We start from the raw sequence: 19,043 nt of genomic DNA, 5'->3' as shown, positions 1-19,043 counted from the left end.
GCAAATATATCAATGACTGGAAACTTCGGGGAACAAAGTTATCGAAATGCGTATTTCATCCAAAAACATAACAATGTAAATAAAGAAATGATAAAAATCATATGTCTTTTGAAATATCATAAAGTAAGATATTGATGAGAATATCTATTGAAATGACATTGTATGGTAAAAGATTAGGAGAAATGTTTATCGCTACTCTAGAAACGAGAATAATTGCTTTAAAAGAAAGAATAATATTGATAATCAAAGTGCTGCAGCACTGAATGCGACGGACATGCAACCGGAGAGACACCAAGGCTTCTTTTAGAAAAACAAAACAAAATAAAAACAAAACACAAAATATATAACAGAGAAAATTTGTTCCATACAAGTTCGAGATTTGTAGAGCAATATATTTTGTGTCCCAAATTGATATAATTCAGATTTTCTACTTTCAAGCACTTAAATACAGAATGAAATTTATGCCTAAAAACTCTGGTCAAACTTGTAAATCAGTGTCCTTATCGATTTATTCTAAGAAATGATATGTAAATAGAAAAAAAAACTATCAACGAAATATTTCTAGAATAAATCCAGGCAAATAAACTTCAAACATAATACATTGTACATTTGAGAATGCTATTTAGAATTGCTTCGTGTTATATCATAGTGGCATACAGACAATAAAATATAAGTCATTTGTATTTTTATTTCTCTTGGATATGTCTCATTAAAAAAAAATTGGTTAAAATCATCAGCAATTAATAGTGTATTTCTTAGATTTTTTTATTTACAAGGTAAAGATGTAGAGGCCAGAGCACATCGTTTTTATTTTATTTAAATGTCACTTAAGCACTACAGTGTTTAGTTGTCCTTTTCAACTTCACACTAAATTCCATTTTTCAACTTGTTTGCTTCTTACAATTGTATAGCATTTCTAAAACTATTGCATTACAATCCGCTGGTTGTACTTCCTAATCGCCTGTCCAAAAATCAGAACAGGTAAAGCAGAATCTATTTTTAGAATATCGAAGGTTAACTCATATCATGACCTAGTAAAATATGTAAATAAACCACAAGAATCGGAAGTAGAACTGATATTATAACTTCCTTACCATGATTTCAAGACTACATGGCGGTAAAGTGTCTTACATGCATTTTCAAAAATAGATATTTATACTAGCCATTGAACTGTATCTAATATATTAATAACTGCTGAATATTCAGCTAAACCCCGCGGTATGAGTCACGAAAATAGTTCTTCTTTTATTAATGCGCGAGTTATCCTAGAGTCACGAAAAACTTTTGATTTGTTAATAATAATGTTTTGTATAATGTAGAAATATTTATTTCCTACTAATAATGTCTTGGAACTCAGAGGTTACACTTTATTGTAGTATAATTTGCTGTCCTACTTTTTCGACAGCGGTAAATCGTTTCAGCAGTAATTTGCATATTGCGCAATAATACTACGGGACTACAACGTTTTTATCAATAATATACGTTAATATTTTAACTTGGATAACTTAATTTGAAATTGAAAAGGCTAAATATGGAAGACATTAAGATATCCAGACAAAGTATGGGAGTTTTGAAGGATCAAATTCATGTACTATTTCTTGGGCTGTTAATTGGTTTAGGACACATTGCGCGAGTGTAGCCAACGAAATCCCATGTGTAGATGACTTAGCTCTGAACGCGCCTGAGGGCGCGTCCGTCGCAAAAATGCTATGAGAAGAAAACCCTTAAGGCTAATGAAGATTACTTTAAATTAGAAGATAAAAGGAAAATTTGCAAAAACTGTATTTTAAAAATTTTTTTTAAAAAAGACAATTTTTCATAATTCAGCCCAAGGGGAAAGAATTGTAAAAATTAATAAAAGACTTGATATTGTTTTAAAAAGTCTTAAAATTTTTTTTCATTTTTTTTTAAGAAAAACCAGGGGAAAAAACCCTTTAAAGATTAATGCAAAAAATATTTCTTTAGATAATTATTACAATGCATTATAAGAAACTAAAAGCCTTAGGAAAGAGCACAAAAATGATGAAAAGAGACGCTATGGAAAGAAATCGTATGATTAAGTAGTATGTAATTGCAATCCATTTCAAGAAAATAGAAATGGTAGGTGATGATTAGAGACGCTATAAAATTACCCAAAGAAGGTAAAGAGCTAAAAAGAGGCTAAAGAAGATATAAGTTATAACGCAAAATCAGACAAGACTTTTTGTAAACTAACTTACTTTTTATTTTTCCATTATTTTTTTAAGTTTAGAGTTTCAGAGGAACACAACCAAGATGCTGAGAAAATGTTTGTAAGAACACCAAAGAAAATGTTATAAAAGAGCTTTATAATTTTGATAATGTAACGGATAATACTACAAATTCCAAAATTTTAATAAAAAAAAACTTACGAAAGTGTTATAAGAAAATATTTTTAATGTCTAGGACTAAAGAAAACATAACCAAAATGTCCCAGTCTGGAATGATTTATAAAATGGACACGTCCAACGTAATATTTTATAAGAATTGACAAAATCCAAACTCCAATAATGTACATTAAAAAGAAATGATATGAAAAGATATAGAAGAACGATTTATATATGAGCCGTGTCACGACAAAACCAACATAGTGCGTTTGCGACCAGCATGGATCCAGACCTCAGGATCCATGCTGTTCGCTTACCAACCCTATTACAAGTACAGAAACTGATAGCGAACATCATGGATCCTGATCAGACTGAGCGGATGCGCAGGCTGGTCTGGATCCATGCTGGTCGCAAACTCACTATGTTGGTTTTGTCGTGACACGGCTCATATTAAGTTTAACGTAGGACCACCATAACAAGATTCGAATAAACGTTATATTAGAGTCTTGCTTATAAAGAAAATATACCAGGAGCAAAGAATTCCCAATGCATTTTTCAAAACAATTTTACTATAAAGATGTTTTGTAAACAAAGGAAGAGGTTTGTTAGGGACACACAACGAAAAGTTTAAGGGTCAACTGATCAAAAAGTAAATTTAACTCGGGAAATCAGAAACAGAATCAAATTAGCATCTACGGGAACCTGAAAACTTGATTTTTTAGAGACTTTCGTGCACTGTTTTGTAAATACATTACTAGAATAAACGGATGAAAATAAAAATATATTACAGGATTTATTATTCACATTTTAAATATTTTCACAATAAATATACATTTATATTATATTCTCAAATTGCTCTACTTTGTATAATTTATCGCAAAAAATTCATTTTGTAATAAATCATTTTTGGCATTTATATAAATTGATATTGAACAATTTATTTCAGCATTTTTTCTAGTTTGTAAATGCTTTTATAGTAACTATATAGTCACGTACAATTTGAAATGTATTACAGTAACAGGCGTTTAATAATTATAAGAAAAATCAAGATTCGTCATTCCGTTTCGGTTCGAGAAAAAAACACACGGCAAAACCTATAACAAAAATGCTAAAAACGAATTCTCAGAATGAGTAAAACATTTTGTAATTTATATGTATTGAAGATTAATATCTTCTAATATATTGAGACAGAAAAAAATTATTGTAAATGAAATTAACTTGGAAAAAACAAGATTTAAAGAAATTTATTTTTTATTATTATTTTTTTTTTCAATTTTCAAAAAAGATACTCATTGGCCACATTGCTGAGACATTGCATGCTTATTTTGTATGTTGGCGGTTAGTGCAGTTATAGTCATTTAAAGTTTTGTATGGAAGTCAAAATACCCTTAATGACAAATTAGTTAACATCCGGTGCTGTTTTCTTCAGTTGATAAGCATTTTTTATGTTCTTAATAAAAAATTACAAAATTTTAAATCATACATTTCTCATTTCCATAGAATGAACAAACTACCAATTTCTGAGGACTACTGTACCTTAACAATGCCATTACAGATACATCGAAATGCTAAGACAGAGGCTATCAAAAGTACATTTAACTGATCTACCAATTAAGCACTTTGTCGAGTAGGTAATTAAAAGAAATCAGACAAGATAAAAAAATAATTACTTACCGTAACTACCATATATGTACAACATCTGGAAAAATCCTATCAGACCCATCAGTATTAGTAACATAGGTGGTGACTCCTTCTTTTTCCTGCGCCTCATTCTGCAAACAAAGTTGCGAAACATGAATTATGCAACGCTTTTTTTACTTTGTTATAAAAAAAACAACAAACAACACTTCTTCTTGTTAAAACATTTTAGTAAAAATCAGACTGGAGACACCAGACACCAAATGTTATTGTCAAGGAAACCAGCTGATATGGTTCGATATATATCCAATAACAGGAAAGAGAATTGTTAAGTAGATATTTTTAATTATTCAAAGCAAGTACAAATCGTCCTCCTGAGGGCAAAAAAGGGATATCAGATTCAATCGCTTAAAACGGCATGCTATGTCTTACTGTTTCATAACTTCCAAATCAAATTTTTTTTAAGCCTCTTTTGACGCTGCACATCGACATAAATATTTCTTGATTATAAAAAAACATGATTTTAGTAAGTGTATGTGCTTAGAGACAAGTTTCTACTGTATCCAAGTTTATTGTTTTTACATAAAACAAGCAAACCTGCTTTCAAAATGGATCAAAAATCTCGAGCGAATCCGCGATTTTTGGACAATAACAAATAACGTTTAGATCTTGGACTTTCGCAATTATACATTGCGACCTACTTTTGAATGTTGCGCTTTGCATATGTCTGCGTGCGTTTCTAATTTTTAAGATAAAATCGCGTGATTTCAGATCATACCGACAGTAAAGCACACAGATAGTTAAAACATGAAATCGCTATTTAACTTGATAATCAAACGTTTGTTACCATAGCAATATCAATAAACTCGCCTTTATATATCGGTATTAATCACAAGTAGCAATAATTTGTCGCGATTAAAACATCATCTCTTGCTGTTTCTGGGCACAAACGTTTATTTCTTGCATCTCAGACTGGATTATCTACCGTTTACACCGGTGCTAGAAAACTCTGTCTTACACCCCCCATGTAAGACAAGTCGCGTGCTTTAAATGACGTCATTGACGCGCGCCTTTAAGAATGAAACGCGTTCTTAGGATGACGTCATTTTTCCATTATGAATGAAGTTGTAAGTTCATACGCTACTATAAGAAAAAAGTGCGTATTGAGAATATCAGTTTTCATAATTTCTGTTCCGAAAATAATTGACATGTAATATGCAAGAAAAAGAATCAAACACCGGCTGTTGGTACAGACGGGAATATCTAGCTCTCGGGTAACTGTTTAGCGGAAACTCGGCAGAGCCTCGTTACCGCCGTAAACAGTTACCCTCGAGCTAGATATTCCGGTCTGTACCGGCAGCCAGTGTAAGATTCTTATAATATGTACCACGACCAAACCACGGTGTCTTTGGATTGCCGATCCGGTATGGTAACCACTGCACCACAGCGGCCGTTGCGTTTTATCGTGCGATATATATGTTGTTGTGTGTAGTTGTTAGCATTCTGGACCGGCAATCAAGAGACCCAATCAAGAGACCCGTGGTTCGAGTCCGGGCTGCGGCGTGCTGACTTTCCATGTGATTATTTTCGTGACGACGTTTGTCCCAGATTAAGGATAACTGTGTCATTGGACCTTATAAGCGGAGCAATATGACCATCGCTGACGTAATGACAATTCTGCACACAAAATAGCTTTTAAATGCTTAGAAATTTAATTGAAATTGTAACATATATAAATGTGTCAAATTATTGTTTAATAGTTCATTGTATGTATGACATAGAAAATGTTAATTTTATATCCATAATGGGCATATCTCGAGTCCGCTTCCTAGAACTAACTATATATGAAGAAACATGGTGATCCACGATCCTTGGGTTGAGACGCAGAGACACTTTCAGCATTACGTTACTTTTTTGTTATTCAATGTATATAAATACCAGTATTGTTAGAGTTTGAACAGTTTCTATTGTAAGAATCTACATAATATTGATCCCTGGATCAAGTACGTATATATTATTAATTAAGGTAAAAGCCAATACGGTCTTATGAAGTAACTGATTTAGCAATATATATGTTCATATACAATGACAATGTGGTTTTTCTATGTAATGTTGTTTCAAAGTTGTTTGCAATTTTCTATTATATCTTATCTATTACTCACAGTCACATTTCTAATATATGAATTTACTTTACTAGTTCTTAGATATTATTTTTATAAAACAAATAAAATCATAAAGAAGTTCAGGGGCCAATTCAGGGGAAATCTCTGAATAACGATAATAAATCGCAAAATGCGGAATGAAATTATAATCAAATGTGTGACTGTTACGCTTTACATGCGGAATTTCCTAAATACACTTGTTCAGCTTCCTTCATTTTGGGAACTATCAATTATCATTTTAGGGATATTAATATGAAATTTAAAAGTCATAAAGCCTTGTAATACTGTATGGATGTGCTTGATAAAACTGGTCATACTTCATGGATGTGCTTGATAAAGCCTGGTCACATTTTGTTGATGTGCTGGATAAAGCCTGGTCATATTTTGTTGATGTGCTTGATAAAGACTGGTCATACTGTATGAATGTGCTTGATAAAGCCTGGTCATTCTGCATGGATGTGCTTGATAAAGCCTGGTCATATTTTGTTGATGTGCTTGATAGAGCCTGGTCATATGTGCTCATACTGTATGGATGTGCTTGATAAAGCCTGGTCATACTGTATTGATGTGCTTGATAAAGCCTGGTCATACTGTATGGATGTGCTTGATAAAGCCTGGTCATACTGTATGGATGTGCTTGATAAAGCCTGGTCATACTGTATGGATGTGCTTGATAAAGCCTGGTCATACTGTATGGATGTGCTTGATAAAGCCTGGTCATACTGTATGGATGTGCTTGATAAAGCCTGTTTATACTGTATTGGTGTGCAGGCTGGTCTCGCTATATACACTGATGCCATTACTAATCACTTCCGGTTCAAGCAGAGCATAAGTTGATATAAGTGCGTATACAATCAAACATATATATAGAGATTGCAGAAATTATATTAGAAGCTCAAGAAAATCATTATTTCCTATTAAATTCAATTTAAGAGCTTATATATTTATTATAACAAGAAGATATTGGTTTCTTATTACAACAAGTTATTGCTATAAGATGTTATAAACATATGTTGTATATTTTACAAGTTTTTTTATCTAGTTACAAGTAAAAAGTATCGTGACCAGGTGCAGAAGCGGCATCAATCGTAACTTTTCGGCTACTTCCGCCAAACTTCGAATAAGGAAAATTCATGAGGTGTTTCGATTAAAAATAAATAAATAGATAAGATGAGATAAAATAAAATAAAATAAAATAAATGAATGAACGATGAATATTTTCTAAATCAAAATGGAGACAGAAAGAAAAAAGAACTTACTTAATAGCCCGCAAAGGTGTTCCACGTACAGTTCAAACGGTAATATCCAATTGGCGGATGAAATTTTAACCAACTTTTAACGGATGCAAAATTACATTAAACATCCTTGATAATTTTTATTTACATTATACATGTATAAAGTTATCCTTATTGCGCTTATCTGTCATATGAATGATTAGATACGTAAATATGTCCATTAACTACTTCCTCCTAAATGTGCTTTTATTAATTTATGAATTGTCTTGGGAAACATTGTGTCAATAAAAAAATAAGTTCGAAGGTTAATTTTATTAATAAACTTCCGTCAATTCAATAAAATTCATCGAAGGTTCATGTACATTGTATAATACATTCTTCATAATTGTCATGCACATAAATAGTAACAACCTGACATTCAATCATGGATACCAATTTGATTTATTTGTTGTTGTTTTCTGTGCAATTAAAACATGTCTCTGTATCAGTACTGGTGTCATATGCGGCCCAAGTAGGACCCCTGGGTTGAGAGGCAGACATGTTATAAAAAATAAACCACCGACCCTCTTAATATTATACCATGATAAATATAATTTGTCTTATTTTTTTATAACAAAACATTACCATATATATGTATAAAAACAGAATACAGACAATACAATCCTGTGTTAGAAGCAACCGATATGTTAAAACCGTGTAGAGATGATAAAAAATAGCCTGATCCTAATGAAAACCTGTCCGTGATGGACGGGATTTCATTTTCAAATACATGTACACCAATGATATGATACTATCTATAATAAAAGAAATAAAAGTTTTCACGTTTTACTGTAAGTTCATATAGAGCAGGTGTGGAACTCCAGTTACCATTATATATTTGCATCTAATAATAATTCTATAGCATGAGATTGCGTCGTTGTTTTCAATATTATATAACTATATCGTTTTCTTATTTCTCATTCTTTTCTTATCGTATATATATATATATATATATATATATATATATATATATATATATATATATATATATATATATATATATATATATATATATATATATATATATATATATATATATAAATAAACAAAAAACACAGTCCATGAGTTAACTTATTTAATTATTTGCCAACCGGTTTCTATATATATAATATATATATATAGTTAATTAAGGCAAAAGTCGATACGGCCAAAGTAACTATTTTAGCAATACATTGACAATGTAATTTATCTTTATCTAATGTTGTATTAAACACTTATTCATTTATTTATTTATTTATTTATTTATTTATTTATTTATTTATTTATTTATTTATTTATATAATTTCGATACAATGTCGAATTATTGTATATATACATCGTTTGGTCAAACAATGTATTTGCATATATCTATTGTAGCCTTAATATCTTATTAATTACTTGTTACATTTTATTCAGACTCATATATATAAATAATCATTCTAAAGCATTCCCTATTTCATTATTCATTCTTCTGTTTAATAACTAATTAATTAATTTTATAGCCAGTTTGACTTGCATGCCGCTCCTCTCAGATTTTACAAATAGCGCCCGCATTATAACTTTATAACGCATTATCAAAGCATATGTTTTATTTTTGCAGGCAACAAACGGACGCAGAAAAGGGACAAACGACGCGAGATAACATTGACGCTTGCTTTTATGCGGATCAGATAATACAACTATAAAATTATAATTGCAAAAAAAATCAGTTTTGATCGAAGTCTAGAATATTTAATATGTTATACCACCCATAGGTTTACTTTTCAGCATTTCCAATTACTTTGTATTCATAAACTTTCGGTGTCTGACAGTTTGGTATAAGAATTCTTCATTAGCCTTTACTTCAAGACAAACTATTATTGCTATTTCCAAACTTCTCTTATTTTCAGTATTTATTAACCGCTATCCTGGTGAATGTATGCAAATGACTTGGCAGGGTTTAAATTCGGAATTGTACGTTTTGAATTTAAAGGATTTTTAAATAACAAATTAACAGAATTGCGCGCAGCTTCCGGTTAAGCGCCTGGTCAGACTGGATCCATGACCTTCATTGGTGACACATTTAGTATCGTTGTTTTAGGGGGAACAGCAATATTTTGGAATTTAGCTTTAAGGGGACCCATTCACGATTTTTGACATTTTCCTTACTTTTTTCAAACTTAAAACACACGCGATCATAATTATTACATATAACTACTATTTTTAAGTACGAGTGCATGTACGTATTACACTTGCCATAATGAAAAAAGATAGTTTTGCATGAACAAAAATCTTTAAAAAATCTGAAAATAGCTATACTACCCATTTGGCATTTTATCGTTAGATAAAATATATAGTTACACTATTACCTTTTATACTGAACAAAACATAAATATAACATAATATAAATATAAATAATGTCTCTAAATATGTTGCTTTTCAGCTTAAGATTAAGATCAATTAGATAAGTCATTACGTGAAAAAATAGAAATTTTGCGCCAGTTCTTTGCGCAAACATTGAAAGATAAAGAGCTATCCAAAACGGACCAAGATTTTCATGTTGCATGGTACCTAGCATCATAAAGTATACTCGTAAATGCACGTCGATCGTAGTTTGGTGCAATGGTTTTGTTAAATTCAATGTCAATATAATACAACGTAATGCATAAAGTTGTGTAAAAAAAACGTTTCGAGAAAATATTGAAACATAATCTTACTTCGCGGTGAGATTTTAAAAATAAATCATACACGCTTTCCTCTATTGGAAAATAATCATAATATATTATATAAATACCACTCTTTATTGAGATATATTTCATATTCATTAGAAACAAATTAATATTATCTTCTTATATTCGATCACGTCTGTGCTTTGAGAATACAATAATTGTCCAAATAATAGTTTAATAAGGAAAAATGTATTTATAAATTACGAAGTTGGAATTATACAATTATTGATAAAATAACATACCTGCGTTGTTTGAATCGCATCCAGAAAAGTTTAATCCATTCCCATCTCCATCTCAATACTTCAATTTGTCGTCAATCAAACAGAAATTCCCGTTTCCATGGCAACATATATATTATTTCCAATCAAGTGAGTATCGGAAAATATTTACGCACGGCTGCCCAAAAGATTAATCGCTCTCGTAATTAAATACATAAAACAAAGCTTAACATTTTTACACAGTTTGGAAATGTGAACATTGAATTTGGCACATTCAGCTACCGCCAAAATATATATCAGATACAGAAAGCATCTCGTCTGCTATTTCTTGAATTATCGGGGGCAAATAGCCTACCAATATTGTATCGATTTCGTATGATGAATAAGGCTATCATACTTATTTTCATCAAAACGGACTACTATTTTGTCTTTTCAGATAGGCAAAAGATCGAAATACGTACAGTTTGTATCAAAGGTGCTTATCGCCTTGATTTTGACATAAAATATTTATGAAAATATATATAATTTTTTAAATCTATTTTTTCTATTATATTACTATAACAATTTTAATATAACAAAACATATTAGATTTTTTTTTATTTTTCTAATACGCGTATATGGATATTATAGTGCAGAAATACAAGGTTAAATATATTTTAGGTCAAATCAATGCGACTAGCTCCTTTTGTTTCAATAATGTTTGTTTGTTTGTTTGTTTGTTTGTTTGTTTGTTTGTTTGTTTGTTTGTTTGTTTGTTTGTTTGTTTGTTTGTTTGTTTGTTTGAATTGAATTGAACCCTCAACATATATGTATTAAACAAGAAAATAAGAGTGATTGGACATTATCTATCGTTTTAGTTATTTAAAAGAAGATTAAAAAAGAATCAAATACTGTAAATTTGTTTGTTTGATTGATTGGATTTTATTTCACACCGACACAGTATTGGTCATATGGAGATGTTGGTTTAATGGTGGAGGAAGAGCTCAGGTGCCCTTCCGTTCATTAGTTTAAGGCACGAACGAGCACCTGAGTAGAACAACCGACGTTCCGTAAGCTAGCAGGATAGCTTCCTCACATGAAAGAATCCATAGTGTCTGTCTGAAAAATCGAACCCACAGCGGTGTGGGGCAAGTGGTTTGATGCCAACGACCTTAATCACTGGACCGCAGATGCCAACTCAAGGACTGAATTATCTTATAAAAAAAATCTTGGTAAATTAATTAACGTTGTCATGTACTATGATTAGTGTACTTTATTTAACAGTATAGGGGTGTAATGTTAATTCTTTAGCTGCTTGTTGAACATAGTCATTTCAAAACCAAAATAAACCAGTTTTTAAACAGCAAGACTGCAAGCAGGCTTGCAATACGATATAGGCCTTATAGTATTCGGATATTCATGCATAGACTATGACACAAGCTAGAATGCATTTTAAAATCCAAATAAGATATGTGAATATGCAACATGCATTTGCCACAATGCAACAACCGGAACAATAAAATCTGGCATCTAAAGAAAGCAAATCGATCAATGAAATTACATAAAAATGATCTGATTGGGTCATGCCTATCACATCTTTAGTATGCATATAATTATTATACAGTATAGTTATTAAGATTGAATAAAATTTATCAAATGTTATATATATAGGCCTAAGTAGTCGATGGTTAAAGAAAACATATACAATATACATATAAAAGAATGATTACAAATATGCTGTGTACTATCTGATTTTATAAATACAGTCATCGTTGAAAAACTAGATAATTATGTAGGGAGGCAAAAGGTCCATATTATACCGGATACCGGTGTAAGAACAGAGGACACGGTACAGTACGGTCAAGATATTAGCTATCTTGTTTACAAACAGAACACACGTGTTACGATCAAACAACTCCTTTATTGTGCACATTTATCAAAGGTAACTGTTCATATGTATCTCATATATCAATGTTGTCACTAATTTTACTTATTTCTATATATTAAGTGGCTGTAGTGTATCCAGACACAAAGTTAAATTGTAATGTCACCCATTTTCGCGACTGTCTAAAATTGTGTATTTCTTACATTTTCATTTGAAACTTAATTTTGGCTGTAATTAATGAAGTTTATTACTTTTTCATGTAATAATATTTCATTATGCTGTAAACAATCACACAGCAGTATAAACTGTAAGCTGGATATGTGCATATAAATAAATGTATTTGTGATTAAGTAGCGGAGAAAGTTTGCCAAATGAAGAGGGGCTTAAAAACGGCTTAGCCCTTCCACCAGAGTCCAAAATTATCCCACAGGTAACAACATGAGTTATAACAACCTCTCAATGATAAGACATAAAACTGAAATTTATTTGCAGGGTGTTCTAAAATGTTTGTGTATTTGGTTTATTTAACCTCCCCAATGGAATAAACCATATGGGCGAGCAATGCTGCATATACTTCATTTCTAAAGGGAACTAAATATTTCTTAGATTATCTGTATATTGTTTATGTGTGAGTTCTAAAGTCAGGGACACTATTCTGTAAATAGTGGTGGGTGCAGTGTTGTGCTAAACTGGAGCATATTGGTGTGATTCAATCATTGTAATTTCAACACTATCATTTTAACACTATGACGACAGTAAATATGTTCCAGCAATAATTTATAATACCTTTGTTCTGCTGTTTATAATATTATGCTTGTGTTGATTTTTGTTACACTCAGATCATGGCAAAAAGTATCCGAAGCAAAAGGAGAAGAAAAATGAGAAATATAAAACGGGAAGCATTTGGAAAGAAGGAACTAGAAATGTTAAAGGATGTTGTAGAGAAGGCAAAGGCTGAGAAGGATGTAGAAATGAAAGAAATGTTTACAGGTACTTTGTAATAGAGAAATAATATACATGTATATGGTTTTAAATTAAGACAGACCAACTTATTTTGTAAGATAACGTTTTGATTAACAACATAATTTCTGCCATTTTTACCTTTATTTTGGGCTAATCTTCCTACATTTGTATAAGCAAAGCTGTCTGTAAAATACTGGATGGCTTTCATCCTTCAAATATTAAATATCTGAAATAGACTGTCAATTTTTAATCTGGACATTTGAAATCATTCATTTTCTGAGGGAAAATTTCAAAACAAGTACTAATTGAACAACAACAGCAACAAATGAACAGAATAAGCCATCAGACAAAATACATGTATGTACAATACTGACAGAATAGCAAACATTACAGACCATGGTCAATTGACACTTATGTGCCAGCTAATCTTGGTCACATGGGTAGATTTAGTTGTTGTCAGCAGGGTAAAGGATATGGTTTGCATGCAGCCTCCAGCAACTGAAAGAATTCATGCACAATTGTTGAGGTCCTTATAGTTGTAGGTCACTATACAAGACCCATAATTCTAGCATTATTTGACTAAATATTATCCCTATGTGATCTTCGAAAATTCTTGGTAAATGCAATAGTTATGCTGACAATGAAGTTAAAAATATTCTCTTTAAACTAAGGTTAACATATAAAGGATCATAATTATAGATCTTTTTTCAAGATCAATATAGTAACAAGATTATCTACTGAAAATAACTATTTGTGAACTTGAAAAAAACTAGAAATGTGTCCATAGGACATGGGTGCCCCCACACTCCACTGATTTGTCAATCTTATGTCTCTAGGTCAAATTTTTTTTTTGGCTACATGTGCCCAAGTTAAAAACTAAAAATCTTTTATTAAGTACAGGGCAAATACTACAAATACTGAATAAAGCCACAAGAAAACCCCAAGGTGCATAAGTACACATGCTGACCAACATTCTTGTAAACTTCAAGGCCTACAGGTCATAAACTTTTTGAGTTACTTGCAATACAAGTTAAATATTGTAAATTTTTACTAAGTCAAGGGCAATAATTTAAAAAAAAAACTAAAAATATCCACACGAAAATACCCAGGTGCACAACTACACATGCTGAGCAACATTCCTGTAAGGTTTCATGACTCAAGGTCAAATATTTTTTGAGTTACGTGCGACACAAGTTGAAAATTGCAAATTTTTACTAATTCAAGGGCAATAACTCTAAAAATACTTAATACATCCACATGAAAATACCCAGATGCACAGCTTCACATGCTGATCAACATTTCTGTAAGGTTTCATGACTAGGTCAAATATTTTTTGAGTTACGTGCAACACAAGTTGAAAATTGCAAATTTTTACTAATTCAAGGGCAATAACTCTAAAAATACTTAATATATCCACATGAAAATACCCAGGTGCACATCTTCACATGCTGATCAACATTCCTGTAAGGTTTCATGACTCTAGGTCAATTACTCTTTGGGCTACATGCGACACAAAAAGGGAACGGACGGATGGACAAGTGTAACTCTAAATGTCCCCCATAGTGGGGGCACAAAAATCCTACACTAATTAGATGGCTGGGTTACTACCAAGCACTGAAAATAGTCAAATGCGCTGTCTGTATGTATCTGGCAGATCTTTTTCATCCTAGCAATGTTAATTAATTCAATTGAATTTTCTAGCAATGTCAGTTAAATTGAATGATGGTTTAAATATGATTTAATAGACTGTTATAAGTAATATTGCAATTTTTTTCATATACATGAAATGATGAAGTATAATACTATGTAAGCTTTCTTTCTACCCAAGTGGCTGCTATAAAGGAAAACAGTGCATGGAAAGACAGACAAATTGTCAGTATCTCCTCAATATCAGCATCTTATTATTCCTTTATTTGGTAGTTTAAAATTTGATTAACCAAGTTTTTTAATTGCAACATATTTTTATATTTCAGTTAAAAGTGCAACAGAGCTTAAAGAAGGTAATACCATATTTTTTACTATTTATAGTTATACATGTAACTGTTAACATCTGCCTTAAAAATATTGAGTTTGTAAAAATGATTGATTACGTGATTGTATACTAATGGATTTTAAACATTGCTACATATAGGTTAAAGTTTATTAGTACTAATTTACAAAATTAAATTGGTCAGACGAGACCAATTTAATTTTGTAAATATGTTCTTATAAATTGTAACCAGCTTAGTGTTTTAAATCATTTTTATAAACAGTCAATTTACTAGACTGATAATCAAATTACCGATTTACATTAAAGTTAATGTGTTACGATTCATTTGTAATACTGCAAGATACTATATGATCAAAAAAATTTCAAACACTAATAAATTTTACAGTGAAGTTAATATATTAATTACTGAATAATTATGTATTGTAAGAAAAGCCTGTTTCAATAAAAGTCTGATGTCTTTCTTATTACACTAAGGATTTATGGCACTATTACATGTAAGGCAGTGATTTTTCCAATAGCCTAAAATAGGTTATATTTCCCCTTTAAATTCTATGTTCGCATTATTATTTTTACCAGAACCATATTATAACAGCAGCTGAGTTATAAGCTAATTGATAAATTTAATTGACTGAAAGAAAGAAATCTGTGTATATATAGATAGCCTCTTCTATGTACCATGCATGTAAAAACAAAATGGAATTAGTTAAGAGTAAAGAGCCAGGCAGCTTGAATACTGTTGGTAGCTCAATTTGTTTTGTATTTCTATATAGATAACCCATTGAACTTTTATTGGACAGGGCAAAATTCATATTTCAAATATTCAGCAGGTTAATGGGTAATGAAATAGAATGGTTAATCATTCTGTTAATCAGACTGCACTGACTTTTAGACCAGTCTGGTTTTACATATTATTGGCTTATAGGTGAGATAGAATGAGATTCATTCCCTCTCAAAAGGTTCAATTATTAATTCAAGAATATTGCATGTTACAGATCAGAAGATGGATACCTCTAAGGCCTCGAGAAATTACAATCCAAAGACATTAAAAAATGAGCATGGAAATTACCCAGTGTGGATGAGTCAAAGGAAAATGAAAAAAGTAAAGAAAACACAGAAAAAACAGGCAAAAGCAAAGGCGAAGGCAAAGAAAAAATGAAGAGAAACAGTATAAAGTAGTTAAAACTTTCACAATATGGATGGAAATAATGTGTTTAAATGATAGAACCAGGATAGAGATAAAAGAACCATTTTTTTGGTTAATTTGGTTCTTGATTTTTAACAATATACATTTAAATGTCCACTTACTACTTAGTCTAATGAAAAAAATTATTACATCGAGTAGCAATAGAATTAAAAAGATGACTACCATTATCGTGGATATTTCATTTATGTAATGTAATGCATGGACATGTATATCGTTATTGACCAAGTTTGATTTATAAATGTTATTTGGTTATTGTGTATTTCAAATGAACTGTTTATTAAAGCTTTAAAAGATTTTGTGAATACTTCTATTGAAAGTCAATGATTTTACACAAATATTTGTATGTTAGTATTTTGTTTATACGGAGGTCTTTTTCAGTTAAGCTATTTAAAGGTGAGGGTATTCTGTTCACCCAGGCTTCAGTATATCATTGGGCTAAGGTTTTGCTTGAAACTTAAGACACATCTTCAAGATCCATAATGTTATTTCATTTTGCAAGACCCATAACTATAGTATAGATTGTATAGGCATTATACCCATTTTTTGAGTACACACTTTTTCAGGATCATAGTTGTTGGTCACTGACCATGTACCATAGATCTAGAATGGATTTTTATCAATATCTGAATTTTTCTCGTGTGTTCACTTTAAATATATTTATGCATGGCATAATGCTATATATGACAATACATTTTATTAGTCGCCGGTAGAAACCGGCGACTATATTTGTAACAGTTTAATATTATACCTAGGCTATGGTAGGAGAAGCCCTTAAAATCTGAAAATAAAAACATATGAATTATTGAACAATTAAAGTTAACAATTATTTTTCAGTAATCTAAAAAATTCAAACATATGATAAATTTGCTCAGTGAAATGAAATATACACATATTGACATCTTAAAAAGCAACATAACAATTTTCATAAAATGAATCAATAACGTATCCCCAAGGATCAGTCATTGAATATTAGGGTTACTTTTACTTTTTATGCTCCCCGAAAAAATTTCGGGGGAGCATATAGTCGCCGCCTTGTCCGTCCGTCCGTCTTTCCGTCCGTCCGTCCGTCTGTCCGTCCCCTTTTCTTGTCCGGGACATAACTTTGAAACAACAAGTGGTATCAACATGAAACTTTGTAGGTAGATAGATCTCATTGAGTAGGTGTGCAGTGCACAAGAACCGTAACTCTGCCTTGCCTAATTTTTGAATTATTCCCCTTTGTTTATTTTTACACTTTGAACTTTGTCCGGGACATAACTCTAAAAGTATAAGAGGTATCAACATGAAACTTTGTAGGTAGATAGATCTCATTGAGTAGGTGTGCAGTGAACAAGAACCGTAACTCTGCCTTGCCTAATTTTTGAATTATCCCCCTTTGTTTATTTTACACTTTGAACTTTGTCCGGGACATAACTCTAAAACTATAATAGGTATCAACATGAAACTTTGTAGGTAGATAGATCTCATTGAGTAGGTGTGCAGTGCACAAGAACCGTAACTCTGCCTTGCCTAATTTTTGAATTATCCCCCTTTGTTTATTTTACACTTTGAACTTTGTCCGGGACATAACTCTAAAACTATAATAGGTATCAACATGAAATTTTGTAGGTAGAAAGATCTCATTGAGTAGGTGTGCAGTGCACAAGAACCGTAACTCTGCCTTGCCTAATTTTTGAATTATTCCCCTTTGTTTATTTTTACACTTTGAACTTTGTCCAGGACATAACTGTAAAACTATAAGAGGTATCAACATGAAATTTTGTAGGTAGATAGATCTCATTGAGTAAGTGTGCAGTGCACAAGAACCGTAACTCTGCCTTGCCTAATTTTTTAATTATCCCCCTTTGTTTATTTTCACACTTTGAACTTTGTCCAGGACATAACTGTAAAACTATAATAGGTATCAACATGAAACTTTGTAGGTAGATAGATCTCATTAAGTAGGTTTGCAGTGCACAAGAACTGTAACACTGTCTTGCCTACTTTTGGAGTTATTGCCCTTTGTTCATTTTGACACTGAACTTTGTCCGGGACATTACTCTAAAATTATAAGAGATATCAACATGAAACTTTGTAGATAGATAGGTCTCATTGGATGGAAGTGCAGTGCTTAAGAATCATTACTCTGCCTTGCCTTATTTTGAAGTTATTGCCCTTTGTTTATTTTTACTTTTTGACTTTTGTCCGTGACATAACTTTAAAACTATTAGAGATATCAACATGAAACTTTGTAGGTAGCTAGATATAATTGGATAGAACTTCAATGCTTAAAGAACCTAAACAAAGCCTGGTCTTATTTTGGAGTTATTGCCCTTTGTTCATTTTTACACTTTGAATTTTACCCGGGACATAATTCTGATATCATCAGGAAACTTTATAGATAGATAGATCTCATTGAATAGAAGTGCAGTGCAAAAAAACATACCTCTGCCTTGCCTGTTTGGAGTTTTTGCCCTTTGTTCATTTTTTTTATACTTTCCTGTGTCCAGAACCTTCTCGGGGAGCATCACCCGGTTCAACCGGTTCTTGTTTCTATGTGTCAAGCATTGCTATTTTATAATATATAAATCATGAATGATATTTGAAATGACACTTTAAAATTATTTGGTTGTTTATATTTTATGAGACCTATTATATTACATTATTTTATCTAATTATAAACAAATTCTCCCTGGTCTTTCGTAAGAATCACGTGACT

General features: G+C 31.3%; 1 protein-coding gene across 1 annotated transcript; it reads left to right on the top strand.

Annotated features, from left to right (window-relative positions):
- The first annotated feature begins 12,109 nt into the window (after window positions 1-12,109).
- On the top strand, window positions 12,110-16,637 carry LOC132717628 (protein LLP-like). The gene is made up of 4 exons (XM_060701137.1): window positions 12,110-12,245; window positions 13,028-13,178; window positions 15,125-15,151; window positions 16,134-16,637. The coding sequence occupies exons 2-4, from the start codon at window positions 13,031-13,033 to the stop codon at window positions 16,295-16,297; spliced, it is 339 nt and encodes a 112-aa protein (XP_060557120.1). The 5' UTR covers window positions 12,110-12,245; window positions 13,028-13,030; the 3' UTR covers window positions 16,298-16,637.
- Window positions 16,638-19,043: the final 2,406 nt, after the last annotated feature.

Source organism: Ruditapes philippinarum, unplaced genomic scaffold, assembly GCF_026571515.1.
Source record: "Ruditapes philippinarum isolate M1 unplaced genomic scaffold, ASM2657151v2 ctg3385_1_1_1_1, whole genome shotgun sequence".
Lineage (NCBI taxonomy): Eukaryota > Metazoa > Mollusca > Bivalvia > Venerida > Veneridae > Ruditapes > Ruditapes philippinarum.
This window is presented reverse-complemented; position numbering and strand designations above follow the sequence as displayed.

What these genes read in the sequence shown, in the direction of transcription:
- LOC132717628 (XM_060701137.1), top strand. Translation starts at nt 13,031, where the DNA reads ATGGCAAAAAGTATCCGAAGCAAAAGGAGAAGAAAAATGAGAAATATA. An exon ending in AATGAAAGAAATGTTTACAG is followed by an intron (nt 13,179 to 15,124) that starts GTACTTTGTAAT and finishes TTTATATTTCAG; the next exon opens with TTAAAAGTGCAACAGAGCTT. An exon ending in TGCAACAGAGCTTAAAGAAG is followed by an intron (nt 15,152 to 16,133) that starts GTAATACCATAT and finishes TGCATGTTACAG; the next exon opens with ATCAGAAGATGGATACCTCT.